General features: G+C 38.7%; 1 protein-coding gene across 2 annotated transcripts in view; it reads left to right on the top strand.

The window, feature by feature from the left end:
- The window catches only part of LOC137278051 (syndecan-like), a 67,678-nt gene extending 43,918 nt beyond the window's left edge, over positions 1 to 23,760 (top strand). For both annotated transcript variants that reach the window (XM_067810116.1, XM_067810117.1), the window contains 7 exons: positions 8,209 to 8,323; positions 12,822 to 13,040; positions 13,529 to 13,735; positions 15,715 to 15,824; positions 16,358 to 16,427; positions 17,526 to 17,624; positions 18,058 to 23,760. In XM_067810116.1, coding sequence (XP_067666217.1) covers positions 8,209 to 8,323; positions 12,822 to 13,040; positions 13,529 to 13,735; positions 15,715 to 15,824; positions 16,358 to 16,427; positions 17,526 to 17,624; positions 18,058 to 18,224 — 987 coding nt within the window. In that variant the 3' untranslated portion in view covers positions 18,225 to 23,760. The remainder of the gene's footprint in view (positions 1 to 8,208; positions 8,324 to 12,821; positions 13,041 to 13,528; positions 13,736 to 15,714; positions 15,825 to 16,357; positions 16,428 to 17,525; positions 17,625 to 18,057) is intronic.
- The last annotated feature ends 271 nt before the right edge of the window (positions 23,761 to 24,031 follow it).

Here is a 24,031-nt window from a genome sequence, read left to right as displayed (position 1 = left end):
CCCAAATTTTGCTTAACAATAGTAATTTGAAAAGATTACTTAAAATTCAAGGCAGTTGCTCAAACATTGAACATTGTCAAGTTATTTACACTGGTGCCACGTAGAGCCTTGTACAAAAAATGTTTGACTTTTTCACCATGTTATGTATCTGTGTATTTCCTTGATTACAGTTTTCAAAACCATATGGTCAGTGCATAAGCATAAAAAATAAAAAGAATGTAGTGAAAGAAATATGTTTTAATGTGTTTTTATGAGAACAGTCCTTTCAGACCTTTGGGTAACATAAATTCAGTTGTACTTGCAGTGCAATATATTTCTGCCTTCCATTTATACCATGATACTTGTTGTAGCCTGTAACAGCTGCCGTTAACAAGATCTAGATGTTATTTAGATGCTGTAATTAGCTTCCTTAAAATAGCCTTTCAGTCATGTTAGATGATAACGAAGCAGTTTAAATGTAGTAGATATCTCAGTGATTGTCAGCTTGTTTGTATGTGTGTTATTGAGGAAGCAGATAGCTTGCATGTGCAAATAGTGTTTATGTATGAGATAACCTTTACTTATGTGTCAAACAGTGCCATCATCATCATCATCATCATCATCATCATCATCATCATCATCATCATCATCATCATCATCAGTCTTTCGCTTATGTTACCAGTATTATCTTTCGTATTTTATCTATTTCGTCACCATAATGAGATCCTTGTGACCCATGTAAAAAGAGCCAGTTTGGAATTGATCTTAAGTAACAGATGTTTGTCTGAAGAGGTGACCAATAGGGTGGTCAGGCTCGCTGACTTGGTTGACACATGTCATCAGATCTCAAATTGTGTAGATCGATGCTCATGTTGTTGATCACCGGATTGTCTTGTCAAGATTATTTACAGACTGGTGCCATATTGTTGGATTGTTCATGAGTGCAGTGTCCAACAACAAACCAACCATTGGGCTTAGCCCCCAGCTGTAAGTGTAATCTAATGAACAATGTCACAATAGTTTCATAAAGGTTACAGAAGACTGATTAAACCTTGACAGATCTGGTTTTGTAACATCAGACCTTCATGGCATCATGTTTTGATCATGTTCTGTGATTTTGTCCTCACTGAGTGGGTCTTCACTATGTACAGTCTACCCTAAAACTGTTCAGTGAAGCTCATCCTGTAAGTCAGAAGCATCTGTGGTGCTAGGCAGAACAACCTTCTCTCGTGACACAGTGGAATCAAATTCATGGTGTGTTAAGTGAGACAGAGGAGGAAAACACTCACCACCTTTCCCCTAAAACAGATGTGAAAAACCTATCCATGGAACACTTGTGCTCCATTTCAAAGAAGGTAAAAAGTGCATGCAGCAGCAAGCATTGTAATTCCGGCTACAATGGTGTTTTTGTTGTGATTACACCTTGAAGTAACTAGCTACTGTTTTTGTTCCAGGATTTACACCCACAGAGCCAGTAAAACAGGCATTATTTGCCCGTCTGTTAGCAGACCTGGTACGATTGTAATCCTCATAGCCATTTGCTTGCAGCTCAGATTAGAAATTTGCTGGGGGGGATTTCAAGCAAAATTAGTGTAGATTGTCTTTGTTGTTAAATTTCTGAGATTGTTTACAAGGTTATTGGGTTGTGCCATCGTCATTTGTCATTTTATGTGGGAGAAACAGAAGGCGTTCTTCCTAAGAGGAGAGGAAATTGAAATTTTGGAAAAAAACGAAATTGAGTTTATTATTTTAACACTTTCCCTCTACAAGGCTAACATGTACACGTATGTTTCTTGGGTTGACCTTTACAAGGAGAATGAATAAAAGACGATATTTAGGAAGATTGGGGTTTTGTCTGCTTTCTGAACTTGACATTCTATGGAAGGGTTGTTCATGGCATTGGATAATATAAAACTTCATGTCTTAATTTAAGCACTCATAAAATCCTCAATAAAATCAAACCTGTCATTGATGAGACACTTAAATACAAAAAGTGACAGTATTGGAGTATTTTGAGATTCATGGCTTGAAGATTTCTATTAAGTGAGCTGCTAAAACTGGGTTTAACATTTCTATTAAGTGAACTGGTTAAGACCGGAAGTTTGTAGTAATTCCCCTTTCGATTACAATTTCCTCATCAGGAAAGTGTTTATGTTGTGTTACAGTGATGATTTCATTCATACTATGAAGACATCCTTGTAGCTAATTGTTTATTTAAGATTACAGTGTATTGACGTCACATGGTGCATAGGGTAGGTGACCCTTCCTACACAGATAACACAATCAAGGCCATCTAACATGCAGGAAGTTATCAGGACGTTATTGTTTCCATGTTCCTGGGGAAAATGTTATCCCAATGTTCTAAGAAATCAATGGGAAGAACTATTTAATTATTCAGCTCACATACCTCCACAACCATTCCCATCACTGATACCTCATTTCCCAACCCCAAACCATATCCCACACCTCTATAGAGAATCACTTAAACCTTCTTACCCATCCCTCACACAACCCCCAACCCTTACCCACACCTTTACAATCATTTGTACCTCCTTTAACAAACTCAACCTTTACCCACAGCTCTATAGACAATCACTTAAACCTTCTTACCCAACCCCCACCCTTTATCCATGCTTCTATAGACATCAGTTATAGACAATCATTGATACTGCCTTTCCAAACCCCACACAACCCTCAACCCATACCCACTCCTGTATAAACAATCACTGATACTGTTTATCTAAACACTAACCCATACTTCCCACCCACAACTTCCGCAACCCTCTACCATCAACCCCAACCATCGCCCTAATCATCCCCAACCGTCACCTTAACTGTCACCCTTACTGTCATCTCCAACCATTAACCTAACCATCACCCGTACAGTCACCCCCACCATCACCCTATCATCACTCCTTACCGTTGCCCCAGCCATCACCCCTACCATCACCCTATCATCACTCCTTACCGTTGCCCCAGCCATCACCCCTAACATCACCCTATCACCACTCCTTACCGTTGCCCCAGCCATCACCCCTACCATCACCCTATCATCACTCCTTACCGTTGCCCCAGCCATCACCCCTACCATCACCCTATGCCATCACCCCCACCATCACCCTATCATCACTCCTTACCGTTGTCCCAGCCATCACCCCCACCATCACCCTATCATCACTCCTTACTGTTGCCCCAGCCATCACCCCTACCATCACCCTATCATCACTCCTTACCGTTGTCCCAGCCATCACCCCTACCATCAAACCTACCATCATTCCCAACTGTCATCCCTATCACCATCCAAAACTGTTACAATTTGGTATGAAAATGTTGTTTATTTAATCATAATTTGGTAGTCAAATGAAAGAGTCTTTCAATGTTAATTTCCAATTTCTACACCAATTAGTGAATGGGCTTGAGTCTTGACACAATTGCCCTCATGCCTGGAATGTTTCACACAATGTTAGTCTCCAAGTTGATGGAAAAATCTCTCACTGTCGCTCAGTCAGTATCCTGATTCCTCAATGTTTTGTGTTGTCCTTCGCAGTCTGACAAAGAAGTTTCAAAAACGTCTCCAAAGTTCCTTTTTAATACATTTACTGTCACAATTGAAAATTTTATTACTTAAAAAAACTCAGACCCTGATGACATAGATAGAATACCTTCCTGTTTGTAAGCTTCTTTTTGCTTCAAAACTCTTTTCCTCTCCTGAAGTAAATACTTTTCCCTGAACATATTTTTTATGTTGAAAAATTGTCTTCAACAGACCGACCAATTCTGTAGCCAATTCTGTCATTTTAGAGGAGAAGGTTTATTCTGAAAATATTCTGTATTTTTAGATTAAATATATTCTTGATGGATGTGATGAAAGTTTGCCTTTTTTGTCAGACATGAACAGAAATTTTGCAAATAATGTATTTGTTGTAAAGGTCATTTCAGGATTTCTTTCCAGTAGTTAATGTTTCAATTCCAGTGTTTTGTTTTTTTCGCCTATGGGTTAAAACAGTTTCTAAGATCTAACTAACAGCATGTGTCAGCCAGCAGGGGAAACGTGGACACTCTTTATGAAACAAGTCGTTTGATGTCCTGTAGGTCAACATTTCAGTGTGAAGTTTCATTGGTGAAGATGAAAGGGAAACGGTGGGTCTTTGGGTCATGTTGCCTTACTGTACACACTCGTTATTACAGCACAATCACGTTTTTCTCTCACCTTTACTCTCCCTATCAATGACACTGTTTTCAGGGTCTCTGAAGTTAATTATTCACGCACTAGGTAAATAGTCATATTTTGCTATTTAAGGGAAAGGGGGAAACATTGCTTTTTGTTTGTATTGCAAAACAAATGATTCTGAACATGTGTTGATTTAAATTTATTTGTTTTTCAAAATAACACTCTAATCACAAAATTCCATTTTTAACTCCAAAAGTAAACATTTGGTTGTGTAGTTAAAAAGCAGAAATTCTTTTACCTTTTATTAAAGTGTTTCAAACCTTGATTTATTTTTATGCCCCCTGCCATAATATGGCTGTGGGCATATAGGGTTACCCTCTGTGTCCATCCATCCCTCCATACGAAACAGGGAATGTACTCTGTCCACTTCTCCTCAAACACTACCCTATGGAATTCAAAGAACCTATTCATATGCTTTATTGGGACTCTAAAGGTGTGCATCTCATATTTTGATTTTGTATTCTGTTATATTTTTGTCAATTTTAAAGCCGTTTGAACTTACATATATTTGTTGAAGTTCTCTCTGAGTATAGTGTTGTAGTTGAGGTGTACATTATCCACTTCTAAATAACTGCTTTATGGAATTCATTGAGATTACACATGTTCTTTACAGGACTCTAAAGGTGGGCATTGCATATTTTGATTTTGGATTTTATTTTATTTTTTATCCCCCGGCATATAATGTGGGGGGATATAGTTGACGCCTCATCTGTCAGTCTGTCTGTCCGTCCATTTGTAATCATTTTGTTTCCGGAGCATAACTCAGAAACCGTTCAATATTTTTAGACAGATATAATGATCTCAACCTATAGTTGTGCCTTTTGCTACTTACAGAGTTTTGGCATTTTTATTTTTTTTGTTTTCCATGGAACATTTTGGTGTTAGTCTAATGGTGGGGCAGGCTTCGTTTCCGGAGAAGAACTCAAAAACCGTTCAATATTTTTCTGCAAAACTTGGTAGATATGTGTGGCAGACCCCAAAGTGCCTTTTGCTATTTACAGGTTTTTGTGATGTATTATTTTCTCAGTTTCCATGTAAATGTTTCAGACTTAATCTCAAAGTGGAGGAATGGGCTTCGTTTCTGGAGCAGAACTCAAAAACTGTTCAATATTTTTCTGCAAAACTTTGTAGATATGTGTGGCAGGCCCCAAAGTGGTGCCTTTTGGTATTTACAGGTTTTTGTGCTTTATTATTTTCTGTGTTTCCATGGAAATGTTTAGGACTTAGTCTCAAAAGGAAGGGATGTGCTTCGTTTCCGGTGCATAACTGCTCAATATTTTTCGGCAGAACTTGGAAGATATACCAGTCAGAAGCTGCAATGGTGCCTTTTGCTAGTTACAGGTTTTTGTGATATCTTAGTTTCTTGGTTTCCATGGAAACGATTCAGACTTTGTCTCAAAAGTGAGAGGTGTGTTTCGTTTCCGGAGCAGAACTCAAAAACTTCTTAATATCTGTCAATAAAACTTGGTAGATACGTGTGGCAGACCCCAAAGTGGTGCCTTTTGCTATTTTCCTTTTTTTTCATGTATTATTTTCTCGGTTCCATGAACACGTTGCTGACTTCGTTTCCGGAGCACAGCTTGAAAACCATTTCATATCTTTCAAAAGATCTTGGCAGATATACGAGACAGATCTTGAAATGGTGACTTTTTCAGATTACAGATAAATGGCATTTATATTTTTCATGAATTCCATGGAAACAATTCAGACTTAGTCTAAAAACACAATAAGTAACTGTCGGATGATTTGTCCTTTCAAATATGTGTGGGCCAGGGGGATATGTCATCTTATGATGACTCGTTTTCAAATTTAATGTCTTCTGAACTTAAATAAATTTTGTTGAATTGCTCTCTGATGATAGTGAAATAGGGGATTAAGTCCCTCCACGTCTCAACCCCCCCCCCCCCCAAAAAAAACCCTTAATAAAATGCTTGTGTATTGTAGCAATTTGTAGTGTTCTATTTGCTGCATTTATTATGGCAGTTTTTCATGTACCTGACAAAGTGAAAAAAAATGAAAACTACTGGATGTTCCTGTTTCCTCATCAGTCACAATTAAAACATTTTCCTGTTTTCATAAAAAGAATTTTATTTCTGAATGTGTCTTTCAGTTGCACAGAGCTATTTTCCCTTTTGAGGATAATCATGCTGATTTTTGAGTAAATTTCAATGAAGACAATTTAATTTACTGAATTAACCCAATATACTCCCCAGTGGGAGTCTCCAGAAATAGATGATACTTCATCTGCAAAGGGGAGATTTAGGAATTTGAATCAGTCAATCATAGTGTGGTCGGACATTGATCTGAGATGTAGTCTTGGTAAATACTTTCCAGAGCTGGTTAATAAGAAAGTGGCATTTTGATACTCTCAGTGAAATGGAGCTTGGATGGTTTTATAGCGGGTGATGTGGGAACCGAAATGGAGATTGGATGGTTATATTGTGTAGTCTGGAAACTGAGATGGCGATTTGATGGTTATGTCGTGTGGTCTGGGAGGCCCAGGGTGGAGCTGGTGGTCAGCAACCAAAGATTGTCATACTTATGAATCTGCTGGTGACTGGCATGGTGACTGTTCTTGTGCAGTTACACTGTTCCTGAGTAAGTTACTTACCTGCCACTGTATTTTGGCTGTAATATGGCTGACAACATTACATAACAAACACCACACACAGTGACCTAGCTGATTGTGTCGTAGTACCTGATGTGGAGTATAGCAGATCATTATGAAGCCAATGGTATACCTACAACTGATTTAATTACTCACATGTCTGTTGTCATGCGGACATGTGAATGTATCTCTTTCCCCCTGTGACATTGAGTGCTATATTATGCAGAAAAGCAGTCGCGTGTCCATAAAACTATCTTACTTGTTCATCATACAACTTCTAAATGCCACTTAAAGGTGTTGTGATACAATGTGGCCAGAATATAGCTAACTGTGCTGTTCTTTTCAAAATGTCTCTTATCCAAAGGGACAGCGATGCTTTATTCTGGAGGCTATATTGAAGTGAAGTGAACACGCCTATTTTCCTTGGATAGACAAAGAAATATGAGTTTTACTTGTGTGGTTTAAAGCCTTGGCTCTTCTCACTTAAGACAAGGGTTCAATTCCACATAGGGGATCAATACGGGACACCCATATCTGGTGTCACCTTGCTGTGATGTTTATTAGAATATTGTTAAAAGTAGTGTAAAACTAAACTTACATCCTGCATCACTTATGCCTTTCCTTCCACATAAGACTAACTTACCCCTATATATTATAGGTCAAGCAGTGTTAAGCCCTAGTGTGTCACTTCCACTTGGTAGAAAGACTGGACAATGCATCTGAAAGTACTCTTAGTAAGCTTCAATAGGGACCTAAATTCTAAATTTGGACTTCGTGTACCTGTCTGAAATGGTTTATAAGTCTCTCATGTGTCTTCAAACATCAAGTTACCAACATCCTGAATCCCCATTTATGCTGCACAGCTATTCACAGCTTTAATTTAAACAGCAGTTGACAGCTCAGCTAGTATGTGAGATCTACGTAAATATATGTGGATTTGTCATAATGTATATGCATGGCTAGGCTGTTATTTGTGGACTAATCATGTATTGTGATGAAGCTGTCATTAGTATTATGTTGACACTGCTGGTTTTCCCATGAAGGAACCATATTGCTCCAAGAACTCTTTGACAAAAAGTATTTCCCTCATGGGTGCAATGTGCGAAGCCCATTTCTAATGTCCCTGCCGTGATATTGCTGCAATACTGCTAGAAGTGGCATAAAACCTTTTTCACCCACTCACTCACTTTGTTCCAAACACATAGTCCCTTTAATTCACATCGAAAATGGGATGTTGTGTGGTTTGTGAGTAATTGCACATTAACATTAGCACCTTTTAGCTTGAACTAAAGTGCAGTATTTTGCACCTCTGAGCCTGTGTGCTGTATTTATCTTCTATAAATAAATGAGAATTAAAGACACATTTCAGATTATGTTCTTTGCATTACAGGAAGAGGTTCCTGAAGAGAGTGGCTCAGGAATAGATCCAGATGATGATGAAGATGACCTTGAAAAATCTTCAGGGTCAGGTAGTGGCGGCCGTATGACTGATGAAGAAGAAGCAAGTAAGAACTTGGGCATTGTCTGAATGTTCTATGGGTTAATGTTGGCTCAGATTCTCAGTGGAAGTCTGGAGTTGTCTTGTTATTCAGTGTTAGTGTATATAGAGGATTTTTTGACCGAAAGTGAAAGTGTTCTCAAGTGGCTATGACCACATTATGAATGGGTTGGCTTCCTCTTGAAATGTCTATTTACATCCAGCTTTAGCATTTGTGAGATTAAAACCGTGTATTTGTTGAAACCTAATGTGAACTTCAACTATGAGAAGTGGAGACAGGCAGTCTCTCAGTGATATTCTGCAAACAAATTTTTGGATCAATTATTTATTTCCTGTATTTAAAGAAAGTGCTTCGCCTGAAAGGTCTTCAAAGCTAAATTAAAGAGGGTTATTTATTCAATATCAACGACTTGAAAAGTTAAGTGTGACAGGTATGATCTAAAGGGTTTTCTTACGAATGACTTGATGAAATCATCATTTGACAGTGACTGTTAACGATTCTCTCCTCATGAAGAATAATGTTTCAAAAATTGAATTGATATTATGAAGGTTTAGTTTATATGTTAGTAACACCAGGATAATTTATTCAAATTTCAAGTTTTGCCATTTGATAAAAGCATTTGAAAATCAAAATGATTTAAGTTTCTACAATTCAACAATTGAAAATTGTTAATATGATGTTTGTGTTTTGCATTTACTTCTTGTTCAATGACTCTTAAAACTTGCTTTTGCTGAGAAACATTCATGGAAATGAATTCATTGAGAGCTGATTGTGATATGTAGTGTGTGGGTTGACAATGAGTGGAAATAGGTCAGTGTAGGCTGGTGGACATGTGACCTGGTGTCCTTATCTGTCAGGAACAGAGATATCCCTTCATTGTCTAAATTAGGTCATTCTGTTGTGAGTTTTTCATTTACCTTCAGTTTCGAGGTACATAAGTTCTATTTAATCTGTTCTGCTATTTATGTTAGTTTCATTTCATATTTTGGTGAGTGATGTGACCACCAATAATTCAACTTTATTACTACTAAATGGAATTAACCAAAAGCGCAGCTTGTGTAGGAGACTTTGTGTGCAAGCACTGAGCAGTGTGAAGGACACGTTGTGCATGTGTGTAATGTGTGAAACCCATTTCTCGTGTCACCTGCTTCAATGTTGCTGGAATATTGCTAAAAGTGGCATAAAAACATACTCACTTTTAGTTTATCATGAGATATGAAGAGACGAAATTCATTTTGTGCTAGCATCTTCTTTGGTGAGGTACAGCTGGTTTGTGCAAGCACCTGCTATGGACAGACACAGTTAGGTTGTGCAAGCACCTGCTGTGATGTGGCTCAGTACATCTGTGAATTAATGTAATAAGGAATATGATTCATACTGTACAAGCACTTTCTTTGCTGATGCTCATTTGTGTCTGACCATTTAGTCCCTGCCCTCCTGTAGGGATGTAGCGTTATGTCCCCACCTGTGTTCATGAGACCAGGTTGAATTGAGCGGGCACCTGTCACCCAACTTCCTCTACTTTGTTACATGATACATACATACCTATTGGTGCAGACTGGTGATGTCATTTAGACAATACAGCCATTTAACTGAACTAGGCCAGGGCAGGTTTATATACTCTCTGTAACCTCCTTTGGAAACACAACCCATAGGGTTACCTTTCCCAGTGCAGGCTCAAGTATCACATCACTTATGAATGTCAGATAGCTGAAGCTCTTGCAGTTGTCAGATGGTAAACACGATCAGATAACAGGCATGTAATTAACTTACAACTACTTTGTACAAAAAGTGGACCTTTGAGGTCCACGATTGTCATCCTTGCCCATCATGGTGTGAAACAGCAGCCTGTCTTGATGGTTTTAGCTGTTTTCACATGACTTGGTCGGCCTGCATATTGTTAAATGATGCAGTGGCTGTGCATGCATGTAGAGAAGAACAGTTCATGCTGTAATTGAAGGTTTAAGAATCGCTGACTTTGGTCTTTGTGATTCATTCAGTGGTATCTTACCGAAGTGCGACAGTAGGGTAGGATGGTGGTCACAGTGTTCGCACTTTGATATAAACTAGTTAAATCATGGTATACATAAGGAAAACAGCTTGGGGTCGACCTTCATCACTTGGCAGATTAACGGATTCTTAACCAGTTTTCTATTTTTGATCTGAGCATTAGTTTTCCTACATCAGATGTGACACAGTTAGAGTCATACCCACAATGGACATTTTGATATGATTTTAATGTCACATCTTGAGACCATTGAACATTGCAGAGTTACGTTATGAAGTAATATCTGATTTTTTTTTTTGCCAGATGGCAATTTGTTGAGTCGTTCTCAGCCTGGGTTTACCTGCACCAGGTGTGGTAATGATACATTTAGACACTGTGCAAGTGATGATACCAAGAGGACATCACAGTAAAGCAGCAGGACACTCCCTGACCTTAGTGTTCCTGCCTGGAGTGAAAGGTCAACAGGCTTTGTGGTAGAGCATTCCTAGTTGCCCAGGCTTATCACATGTTCATCTGACCTACTGGCTCGTACCCATATCGCCCAGAATCAAACAAAGCTCTATGAACTAATAGACCTGCCGCAATTATGCATTTTTTATTTTTTGTATGAAGTGATTTTGTTCAAGTACCCTGCACTTAATGTACAAGTTCATCATGATTTAACACAATTGGGTTTTTTGAAGAAAGCAAAATTTATGCAGTCACTTTTTCAGTTTTTTGTGAAGCATCAAGGAAATGTGCTGACAATGCACAGAAGTATATTAGTTTAATGGGAGCCCCAGTTCAGTTGTCGAACTGCTGGTAAATTATGTTTCTGGATTTGTCAGCTCCATCATAACCTCCCATGGTAGAATAGGCCTTCAGCAACCCATGCTGTTGCCATCAAAGACGACTATGCTAGTCGTAAGAGGCGACGTACTGGATCGGGTGGTCAGGCTAACTGACTAGGTTTACGCATGTCATCCGTTTCCAGTTGCGCAGATTGATGCTCATGTTGGTCACTGGATTGTCTGGTCCAGACTTGATTATTTACAGACCGCCACCATATAGCTGGAATATTGCTGAGTGTGGAGTAAAACTGAGCTCATTCACTCACTAAAACTCTTCACTAAAACTATTTTCATAAATTTGCTTTGTTATTACAGAACCGTTCCTTTTAAACAAATACTCCAATTTTTGTGATACATTTTAACAATTCCAGTGTGTCTACAGATGAACTGTTTGAGATCTTTTAGAGGCTGGTGTGAGGATTGAGGTAGATGATCGTAGGAGTTAACACAGGGTAGGTGTCATGGGCTGGAGGAGTGTGGGAATGTCGTGGCAATAAATGTCATAGTAGGATGTGGGATGGGGTCACTTCCTGACCTTACTGTTACTCAATCCTGCATGCATATACATCACCGGGAACTAAACAGGCAAGGAAATACATGCCGCATTACAAATCATGTATGATTTGAAGTCACACCAGTCAGGTGCGCAGAGGCCGTCTCCCGTGTCATCCCAACTTAAAAAACTTCCTCCGTAGTGTTGGTGTGTGTCAAAGTACAAGTGATCAGTCATCAGCATTTGTAATCGAGTTTCTGAAAATCCTTAGAATTTAGTGTCAGACGCTGTACATAGTGTGACTGTACCATGGCTGAATCATCATGAAGTATGAATGAGTATGGTCTAATTCCACCGCTAGCAATATACCAGCCATATTTGGCAGGGGACACTAGTAATAGGCTGCACATGTTGAATAAATGTTGGGAGCTTAACCAGGGTCCTTGACATAAGTGAACACTTGAACCATAAGGCTATACCACCACCCCATTGGAGAAGGCAAAGTAATTAAACCCCCGATTACCCTAACTTGCCCTGATACATGTTATGTTAATTCCTGACAAATAATTTGTAAGAAAGGTTCTTCAGCACAGAGGCTAACATTTCAAGTTTTTCAATGTCTCACAAAAGTATTATACTCAAAACGGGTGACTGTGAATTATGGCTATATCTTCATAGACAATACAACGTTTTAGTCATGAAAGAATAACTATTAATCTATTAGTCACCGGGGTCAACTTGTCACACATCAGCCCTAGTCAGTAGTTGAACACCATAACACTTACACACTTGCTGCCTGTGTATAGTTAAAACAAGGGTACTGTGGGTACTGCAGTTTGAAGTCCCTCTCTGGAGTCTCTTGTATGATGTTGCAGGAGTAATATTCAAGGAAGCCTCAAGTGGCATTGTTGACTGTTTTGAGGAATCTCCTCAGTTATGCTACACGTTATCAAGCAACCTGCCTTATGACTCATGGGGAGCTGTCACCTCACATAGATAAAGGCATCATTCTTTGAGAATGTGTAGTTTTTATACATTCAAGATTCAGTCTTCAACATGAAAAAAATAAAAACTTGTTTAATTAGGTCTTTTGCTGTTCAGAAGGAGCTTGAAGGACCGTTAGGTTTAGGACTGTGAAGTAAGGTATAACTACACTATCCACTCTTGTTTCAGACACAACACCGAAGCACCTGACACCTTGCGAGAATCTCCGAGAAGCCAGCAAGCACCTGCTTGGAAACTATGTTCCCCGTTGTACACAAAGTGGGCAGTATGCCCCCATGCAGTGCCGTGGACACCCAGGGACAGGAAAGTGTTGGTGCTCCGACAGCAATGGTGCCGAGATCCCTGGAACTGCTCTGGAGCCTCCCATGGCTCCAGATTGTGAAACTGGTGGGTATTAATCCCTTGTCAGCCCACCATTTGACTCTCTTACATTTGAAGTGTAAGACATGAATTCAATAGTACTAGCAAACAAATCATTGATAGTTTGAACGTAGTGTTCTGTTTTTGAAAAGCATGACGATCCTCTAAATTTGACGTGAATTTTTGTAACACCTTGTTCCAGATCAGTAAGATTGTGAGGAGCTGTTAAATCGAAGTCTCTCAGACAGGTTCATTTTCTTGAACATCGTTCAGATGAGTCAAGATGTAACAAATGTTGTATAAGATCAGATTAAAGGTATGAGTCAGAAAGTAATTGTAAATGAATTTGTGAATTTACCTTGTGATAACATTTATGTATTTGAGTCTAGTTTATAAGAAACATACTTCAACAGCAATATTGTACTTCATGTTTTATTGTTTATTATTAGTGATTATGAAAATCAACTAATGCTTTTTGTTTATTGTTTTTCATTTTCTTTTCCCCTATATCCCAGGAAAAAACTTACATCCCTGTGTGTTCAAGCTTGTTCAGCATATCCGTTCCCCAATGTATGGTACTTTCCGTCCACGCTGTAAGATGAATGGAGAATTCGAGGAACTTCAGTGCCATGGATCTGTATGTTTCTGTGTCGATCAAAGAGGAAGAAAAATATTTGGATCTGAAGTACCTATTCTTGAAGGTCATAAGGACAATTGCGATGGTAAGTTTTGATACATTCAAGGTTTTACATCTAGTCCTCGGACAGTATTCTTTTAAGACTTAAGCATTGTCAGTATTTTCTTGTGGTGTTATGATTTTTGAACCTATTAAAATGGTTCCTTGGGCCATGTTTGTACAACCAGTCTGGTAAATGACATTGAAGTCTGCCATTTAATGATTGTGCAAATATTCTTTTGTTCAGTTGCATGAAGCTAAGCATGATAGGATAAGGTACATAACATTAGGACGGGTGAATATATTCTGAGACTAGTTTTCTTTCCAAGGTGATTTTATTGCATCAACTCTAAATTGAATTAGTTGGATGTGACTGGGTTGTAAGTACCCTGGATCACATTACAGGTTGCTGAAATAGTTGAAAAGGACATTTTGTTTTCTATATTAACATGCATGAAACATTTTCTGTTTACGTTAATTTTCTTTTCAATGATTTACATCAGGAATTGTTGATTTTGTAATAATGTTTTTTTGTCATTTCTGTCATCTTGAATACTGATGGGAACCCAAGCCATGGTTAGCCTCAGAATACTGATGGGAACCCAGTCCTGGTTAGCCTCTGAATACTGATGGGAACCAAGTCCTGGTTAGCCTCAGAATACTGATGGGAACCCAGTCCTGGTTAGCCTCAGAATACTGATGGGAACCCAAGCCATGGTTAGCCTCAGAATACTGATGGGAACCCAGTCCTGGTTAGCCTCAGAATACTGATGGGAACCCAAGCCATGGTTAGCCTCAGAATACTGATGGGAACCCAGTCCTGGTTAGCCTCAGAATACTGATGGGAACCCAGGCCTGGTTAGCCTCTGAATACTGATGGGAACCCAAGCCATGGTTAGCCTCAGAATACTGATGGGAACCCAGTCCTGGTTAGCCTCAGAATACTGATGGGAACCCAAGCCATGGTTAGCCTCAGAATACTGATGGGAAGCCAGTCCTGGTTAGCCTCAGAATACTGATGGGAAGCCAGTCCTGGTTAGCCTCAGAATACTGATGGGAAGCCAGTCCTGGTTAGCCTCAGAATACTGATGGGAACCCAAGCCATGGTTAGCCTCAGAATACTGATGGGAACCCAGTCCTGGTTAGCCTCAGAATACTGATGGGAACCCAAGCCATGGTTAGCCTCAGAATACTGATGGGAACCCAGTCTTGGTTAGCCTCAGAATACTGATGGGAACCCAGTCCTGGTTAGCCTCAGAATACTGATGGGAAGCCAGTCCTGGTTAGCCTCAGAATACTGAATGGTTGTTCTGATGGTCCATGCAAACATATGTTGCTTCATAATGTAGAAAAGTATGGTAGTGATGAAGTATTTTTATGCTGAGCAGTAGTTGTGTGGAATGTATTACTGCTGTGATATTGAACAAACTGTTATATACCAGATAATCAGAGTAGTTATCATGTCATCATCAAACTGAAAGTTTGAGTTTAGTCTGACGGACAGGTGGTCTTGCAACATTTAACTGTGCCAGATTTGCAGACCTTACAGTTTCACTCTGAGTATTTTGATCCCCTCGACATATGATATGGAGAGAAATATACTGAACAGCAAAAGAAATGCAAATTAGGAAAAATTGAATCTCATGAAAGTATGCATTCATGTTTATGTCTTCTATTTAAAAACTTGACAAAAAGACAGTCTTGTTTCTTTTGCAGTTCAGTATAGTTAACACTTTGTCTGCTCTGCTGTCCTCTTTGAGCAAAAACTTAAGAAACATTCAATAATTTTCAAGCAGCTAGATTCTAGCTCTGTGCATTCTCCCACAAGAGAAGAATGGTTCCTACCTTTATTGCTGCTATAAATTAGAGAAAAAACATACACCAACCAACAGTAAATAGGTTTCCTCACTGGCTCAAACTTGTATTTCTGTGCCTACAAGTGTATTTTTTTAGCTGTTTTGTTATTAGTGAAATAAAACTATGAGGGACAAAATGCAAACTGATTCACTGCATTTATTTCTGTAGCATATATGTCAACCACTACCGAAGAACCAACGCTTCCACCTGTGATCGAGCAGAATGGCGGCATTATTGTGGAAGGAGGGAAACCACGAAAACCCAAAACAGATCCTGGGGTAAGGACATAAAAATGTGCATTCTTTAACGAAAGACAGGATCCCCATCACTCATCAACTGTGTGAACTTGTTAAATCTAACACCCATGAAGGTCCCGGGGTAGAATAGGCCCTCAGCAACCCATGCTTGCCATAAAAAGCGACTATGCTTGTCGTAAGAGGCGACTAACGGGATTTGGTGGTCTGGCTTGCTAGTTGGTTGACGCATGTCATCGGTTCCCAGTTACGCAGATCGATGCTCATGTTGTTGATCACTGGATTGTCTGGTCCAGACTCGATTATTTACAGAACGCCGCCATATAGCTGGAATATTGCTCAGTGTGGCGTAAAACTAAGCTCACTCGCTCATTGATAAATCTGAAATATATACAGCAGAATCTCTCATTGTTGCTTTTTAGTACAGCTGTAGTTGACGTAAATGTTCATGGGATCAGAGAAGAACACTGCATTTCTTATGTGTTAGACCATTATCAATATGGAGTGTTACTAGAACAGAAATGTCACTAACTGCTTGATCATATTTATTTTTACAGTACACATATACCCCAGAAATGCCTGCAACTGATACAGAGTTGGGTTCAAAGGAAGATGAAAATGAAATACGTAAGTGACCTCAAACACAAAGTTACAATGTTACATTTTTGAAAACATCATTGAGTAGTCATTTATCAAGGTTGTTTTTCTCAAGTCAAATTCATACTGCATGTTAATGGATACTTCCCAAATGCAAGTTTGTTCACGGACCTGGTAGTGCATGTAGTTCTGTTGCTGTGAACACAAACAGGTGCAGTTAATGTTCACAGCATGAGGAACGCACAGCCGTGCATATTGGTTTGCGACATTGCTTGTACTGGGTGACTGTGCATATTTATGACTTAACCCACAGTGAAGTTGGTTTGTCACCATGCCCTTGGGGTTGGGTGGTTAATTGCTCTGTTCCATACACACTGCTGCTGTGATACGACTAACATCTTGTTAATTGGTATCCAGCCCAACAGACTAGCCACCATGGCTTGTGATTCCATTCTGTAACCATGGTTCACTACATGCCACTGATGGGGGAGTGGAGTAGCCTAGCGCTTAAAGCTCAATATTCCAAAGATCTGGGTTTGATTCCCCACATAAGTACGATGTATGAAGCCCATTTCTGGTGTCCCCAACCGTGATATTGCCAAGAGCAGTGTCAAACTGAAGTTACTCATCACATCTCACTGAAGATCAGGAAGTGTGGTAGTAGAAAAACAAACCAGGATATGAGTTGGTTGCTAGCAAGAAAGTTACTGAACAGATCTCAAACCCAAACTGGTCCTGAATGCAATATAAGACCTGGTATTAGTGTGTGTGTGTTTTGGCTGCATACCCTTTTTGGATATTCTCTCAATCAAGGACTGTACCTTTGGTGTCACAGCCTTTTCACTGTACACCTGTTAAGTCTTCTGTTAGTAAAGCCAAGCACAGTCTTGCATAGCATATTATGCTTGACTACCTACATTATTCTTTCCACTGGCAGATTTGCATTTCGAGTTCCATGTCTTTCAATTATGGTCTGACTTTCTGCGAACCAACCAAGACATGATTTAGTGGAACCTGACCTGTATTCTCAGATTTTTTGTAAATGTTTGTTATAATTTTTCATGCTTCAGAATGATGCAGAAGAATACTTACTTCCATCATTCTTACTCTGGTATCCTATTTTTTCAGCTGAAGATGATGATGAAGAAACAAATGAAACTGGTGATGACCCAGAAAAGGCCTCTGTGGCATCTGCGCACATTATGACCCAGCCTGGCCTCCTTGCTGGTGAGTGTTGTCAGTATTAGAGGTTTTGACAGCAAAGAGCTCTCTTATTTCTTAATGGGGTAGCCTCATGGTTAAGGCGTTCACTTGTCACACTGAAGACCCAGGTTCGATTCCCACATGCGCACAATATGTGGAGCCCTTTGCTGGAATATGCTGCAAGTGGCGAAAAAACTCTCTCACTCACTCAACTTAATTTTGGTTTTATGCAGCCATAGCTTGCTCACCAACTCCATAAATGAGAATGTGTGTTGATAATGGCTTCTGAGGTGTCCAACGTGTCATTTCTTACTTTAAGTACAATTCTCTCACACTGGTTGTTTTAGTGTTGGGGTAGCTAGCTTGGTGATGTGTTATGATGTCATGTCTGATGTGTGATGGATGATCAGATGCAATGTTCAGAATGTAAAGTAATTATGTTTTTGTTTGATTTCAGCCATCATTGGAGGAGCTGTGGTTGGTTTACTGTGTGCTATACTGCTCGTCATGTTCATAGTGTATAGAATGAGGAAGAAGGATGAAGGCAGCTACGCATTGGACGAACCCAGGAAAAAGTCCACATATTCCCCGATCAACCAGTCAGAAAAGGAGTACTATGCATGAGTTTTTTAAAAAAGGATGTTGAAACTTTAACTTTTATATTTAAGAAGCAGAAAGTCTGGCCTAAGAAGGGACCTATACTGTTGCCAATTGAAAATTTGTGGCCGATCTATTTTTCCATTGCGAGCAGCATTACAGTACTACGTATGTACGTTGAAAGTTGCTGTGGGTGCTTGCGTTACAAGTGGCTCAATGCACTTTTGTTGAATGTAGGTCTTCCTTGAAGGGTTGCGTTGAACCTGGGTGCATTGTCTCCTAAGCCTGGTTGTACATACATATGATGATGGTAGGCGTTTACGCGAACTCTTACTGAACTCGACGTGAGCGTTGTGTATAGATGTTGCTGAGAAGCCATAGATCAACATCACAAGGACAGCGATTTGACGAAATACCTCAGAAACCAGGTGAAAATTGTGACTAGTTTTAGAGGAAATCTACCTTTTCCTGTCTGGATGTGTCAGTGACCATTTGTGGTTTTCTGTAAAACTTGAACGTGAGGTTAGGATGATGGTTTTTTGAGTGAAATTTATTTTTTTATTACAATACATTTTGATCATCTCCAGGTGGGAAAAGAAATAATTCTCAATAAAGCAAATATTGGTGCTGAATATTGATTTCCGTGCTGTTGCATTTTAGATATTTGTACAAGTTGAGAGGATTAATTGATCCAGTATGTATGGTGTTTGTTCTTGTTTCAAGAAGTCATAATTTTCACTTGGTCTCGATTTGGTAGAGTGATGTTCTTGGGTCTTAGTTACCATGGTGACACTTCTGAAAATGGTCATATGGCTTGACAACTTGTCTGATGTGAACATTCCACTCTGCCAGCTTGGACTGGTTCGGGTCAGGGAGGTCATTGCCATAGCAACGATGTCACATGACCCGCAAAGATTGTTCTTCATATCTTAAGCTATTTTAGAGCAGCATTTTATTTACCAGTTATTGTATGACATGGTGGTGTTTCCCCAGTATTTATGATGTAATAAATCTTGATACCCAGAAATGCAACAGGTGTAGGCTCCATGGAAATAATGTCCTATTTGCTCAATTTTAACCAAATAATTGAAATGTAACACAAATCTTTATCAGGAAAAATATCTGTAGAACGTATTTGTGTCAACTCATCCACTACCATGAAAATAATTGTCGCACAAGAAAATTATATGCTGTGAAATTTCCCTAAGCTTTTGGATGAATCTGAATATTTTTAATATATAATTAATCAAATAGCTTTTGAATAATCGTGTTCTTAGTAGTTGTACAGCACTAGCCTTAAAGGGGGACTAGGCTCAAGCAAATATGCAGTCCCAGTTTGATTGAAGCTATTAAAGCACCTGTATTGTTATCTCAGATTAAATGATGTATATCTACACAGTAGTAAATGGTAAACTTAATGGCACAGTGTTTACAGCTTTCCCATGTTCCCATTATATTGCCAAAAGTAATAAATTTAGAACCTAGAGCATAGTTCCCCTTTAACTATGTATACGGGTTTGAACTGAAAACAAATGCAGTGTAAGTGTAAGTCATATAGCACAACACTTGGGTCAGTTTTCACTTGATTGAATCTATATATGTATTAAGTCATTACTACATTTACTACGATAAAGAAAACGTGGGGAAATTGCAACGACAATGCGAACTATGGCACCAACGAAAGGAACCCCCACCGAAAAAAGGTCACAATAGGTTAATCATAAGTTGGTCATCTTAGCACCTTTTGCTTTAACTCCAGTCAGGATCAAGGTCATTGCAAGACCCCAAATGTGTGAAGCCCATTTATGGTGCCCTCAGCCGTGATATTGCTGGAATATTGCTGGAATATTGCTGAAGATGAAGTAAAACTAAACTCATTCATTACAAGAACCCAGTGGAGGCATCTCGTAGACTTTCGTGAATCCCACAAAGAGATCTAAGGAATGTCTTTTGTTTTCTTTTTGCAAAAATTATGATATAAATCTAATTATTAATCTGTTGTGGCCTAGCATGCACATTTTCCTTATTTTGAGTTAAACTCTCCAATGTATATAATATACTTGCCAACCTTGATGAATAGTTTGTCTTATGCTCTGGCTTCAAGACTGATGTCCCTTGTTCATTTCTATCTAACTTTAGATGCAGAATGTATTGATAAGGATTGCTCTGTACAAAGTAACCCTAGCTGCCCTGTAGTGCTATTTCATTATCACAAATGTTTTTTGTGTAGGTCAGTTATATTTTTGCATTCATTTTACTGAAATATTCTAGACTGCATGTACAATAATGCATAGACCTTTTCCATAATAGTTGATTGAGACCAAATGTAATGGCTGCACATAGGGTTGCTTATAGAACCATGTGATGACTTTTCTGAGTATGTATTCACTCATCGTGCTAGAAAAGATACTTGGAGACAAGTTTTTCGTATTTGTGAATGTGTTTCGTCATTTGACATGATTAACATGAAATCAAAGTTTGACCAGGTTTGAGAAAATTTCTTATAAAGTTGGGGTCATTTCAAGAGTCCATGTTATTTTGCTTCTAGATACATGTAAATGACTTACTTTTCATGTCACAGGCCAAATGTTGAAATGACCCCTTGTACTTTCCTCTTTCATGTGTGTGGTGCTTCTGACACATTGAAGCAAGGTTGTACATGTCTGTGTTGGGTATATGTAGTTACGAGTTTGGGGAAAAACCTAGGGGATTTTATTATCCTACAAGTCTCATCTCAATACAAGTGGGAACAAATCAGAGAAGAATTCAGGTGAGAGGTATTGACTGGTAGCCAGGCATTACAGCATTTATCACGCTGTGTCCATCCTGATCTGATGGGTCATATGGGGTGCCTTAGCACATACTGTACAACAAAGTACAACTTGTACATTGTATAATTATCTCATGGAATAGAAGAGATGTTGTTATTGCTGTCTTGCTGCTATGCTGTTTGCCCTAGATCAGGATTTGGATCAAAGGTGCTCTGCCTTTCAGAGCATTTTAGGGGGAAGTATTCTATGTAGAAGCTACTGTGGTCTCATCAGCATTGGAAACCATTGCCTCGTATTTCATGTTAGAGATCAGCTGTCTTGGTTGAAATGAAAATTTTCAAATTGTTCTCTGATGGTTAGAATTTAGATGCCAAAATGTTTTCTTTTGTGACAACAATGTAAGTGTGTTGTCAAGAGGCCGACTTTTGTAGTTTCAGATCTTCTCTTGACGCGGATGTTGAAAGGAGTGTGAGAGAATGTTGTGGTGCAACTTCAGCTTTAATGTATGTAGCAAACATTGTCCACACATTTTGCTGACTCGACACATTATGCTCATTCAAGTGTGTATCATTTCATGTTTGACCTCTTCAACTGAGTGTAGTCAAACTGCAGCTGGTGCTCCTGCTCTTTGCAAAGTGGCATGGTGTGATACTGTCTCATTGCAAATATCTGACCACCTGCTGATGATGTCGGACAGTGTTCAGCTCCTAGTATGAGGATGAAATCTTCTATGTAGGAACAACCCCAGTTCAGCAATGTTGTTCAGTGCAGCACAATGTGTGGCCTTTAGTGATGTCTTCAAGCCTCAATCATGCTTCCACCCTGCTAGGGAGGACATGTATTTTGAGGGAATTTTGTCTAGAATGTGTCACCCTATTTTGTTGAGTTTTACTATCCTGAACAAAACTGGTCGACTTTCATAAGAGAAACATCTGATGTTTGTAACTCTGTGTTTTTCATGATTCACAAAACTACTTGCTAATCAAATGTTTCAGGTATTCCTCTATTGTCTCGTTCCTCAGACATTTGTATATTGTTTGTTACTTGTCCTGTCTACTGCAATAACTGTTTCATCTATACATAGCATTTGCTTCTTACGACCTGCGTAGTTGGTGCTCAAGCTTGAGAAACTGTGAAGTGCCAGCTGAGTTACCTCCCTTGAACAGACACGTGGTGTCTGTCACATAGATTCGTGATTAAACATTTAAATGTTAAGGTGTGTGTGTTTAAGGCTTCATGTAACTAGAATCACACCAGTTTCTCAAGCTGTGTGACATATTTACTAATTAAGACAAATTTGCATGGCAATGAAATAGGAGAATGAAATAATTACTCGATGAGCTGTAACATGTATCATATCCATCATATTGGTTCAGGTAGTCTGAATGCACCTGTAGTTCATATTTGTATGTCAGTGTAAATATTGCCATAGCTTCAAAATTAGTTTGGATTGGTAAAATCTGATTTTCATATAGGTCTCCAAACTTCTTTTCTGCTTTAAGTTATGCCTACACTGACCTAGTACCTTCAACATACCATCAACTTAAAATCATCTGCTATGTATATTTACTGTATAGTAGTCACAAATGTAACGGCTTCCGTGTGCATGCTGAAATCTAGCCGCACAAGCTACAGTGCAACTCCCTATATTATTGTGGTAACCTGATGATGAGGGCATCGGAAATTAAAGTTGTTAACATATTGGGATGATGTTTGATATGTAAAGCAAATTATTAGTGACAAGCCATCTTGAAATACAGGCAGCATCATTAGATAGGCATATACATATACTACAGACAAAAAGGAATTGTGACTTGACCATTGTTCATTTGCATGTGGTAATAGTTTTATAGGTTTTAACAACGGGTTTATTATTGGAGAATTTTTTAAGAAGTTGATACTGGTGTTTGACGACATGCAGTTGGACGTTGGTCAGTGTGATTCCTTGCAGCACCGGGTATGCAGGTTGTAACTGTTCTGACACAGAGGTCAATATTCATTAGAAAAATGTTGAGAAGCATGCTTTCGTTGGTTTTAATTCATTAAATTCTGAAATATTTTGTTAATTTTTCATGCTATGAAATAGCAGAGCTTTTACAAGTTATTTGGAATTTTTGATTTGGGTTCTTGAGCCATTGTTTAATATTTGAATGTGAAGCTGAATATTACTTTCACATGTTTACTGCAAGCTCTTCTATGTGAAAGTTGAAATCATCAATATTTGTAAATAAGTCTGTATACATATATACACTTGGGAATTTAACGTGTATTTCACGCACTCTATCAGAGGACAAGAACAGATATTAACGTAACAGCTCAAAAATGATAAGTCAGATCAGTTTGCTGAAGTTGTGCCATCTGACAGCAGGTTAATTCTGATCTTGTCCTCTTTAGGACCTATTTTATTTGTACAAGATTTGATCATATTATGACCATTATGTGTACTGTTGTACGGTTGACACTAACACAAGGTTAGTCAAAATAGAGAGATTTAACAATCAAAAATGCATCATCAAGCTTTAGTTTCTCCTTAGTGGTCACATACTGTTTCTTCTGGATAAACTATGATGAATACCTATTTCTGAAATGTATCTCTGTACAAGTCATGCTATTTTGGACCTGATAGGATGTTCTTTACCAATCAGATCTCATGTTAAAATATAGCAGCCAATCAGATCTTTCGTTTGGTTGTGACCAATTGTTATCCTCTAGGACTGCTATAGAATGTAACATAATTGGTTTTCCATTTAAACTCAAAACATGTAATTTGAAATAAACAGTTTTTTCCAAGATTTTTATCCTTGTTTATCTTCAGTAGTTGTACAAGCGGGCATTAGTTCATGATGCACAGGGTGTCTTTATGTTGAGATTTGAACTTGTTAATTAAAATCCAAATTCAAATGTAACATGCCACAATATACACTTTGGATTGTATACTCCGAAAGGAGTTGAGAAAAAGTATATGAATGTATGTTTGGAGCGGGCCATGAAGTAAATGCACACATTGTCACAGTTAGACCTGCTTTCATTCACAAAACTTATCACAACTGGAATGAAGACTTC

The sequence above is a fragment of the Haliotis asinina genome, chromosome 3, assembly GCF_037392515.1.
Source record: "Haliotis asinina isolate JCU_RB_2024 chromosome 3, JCU_Hal_asi_v2, whole genome shotgun sequence".
Classification (NCBI taxonomy): Eukaryota; Metazoa; Mollusca; class Gastropoda; order Lepetellida; family Haliotidae; genus Haliotis; species Haliotis asinina.
The sequence above is the reverse complement of the archived record's forward strand: the minus strand, read 5'-3'. Positions and strand labels throughout refer to the sequence as shown.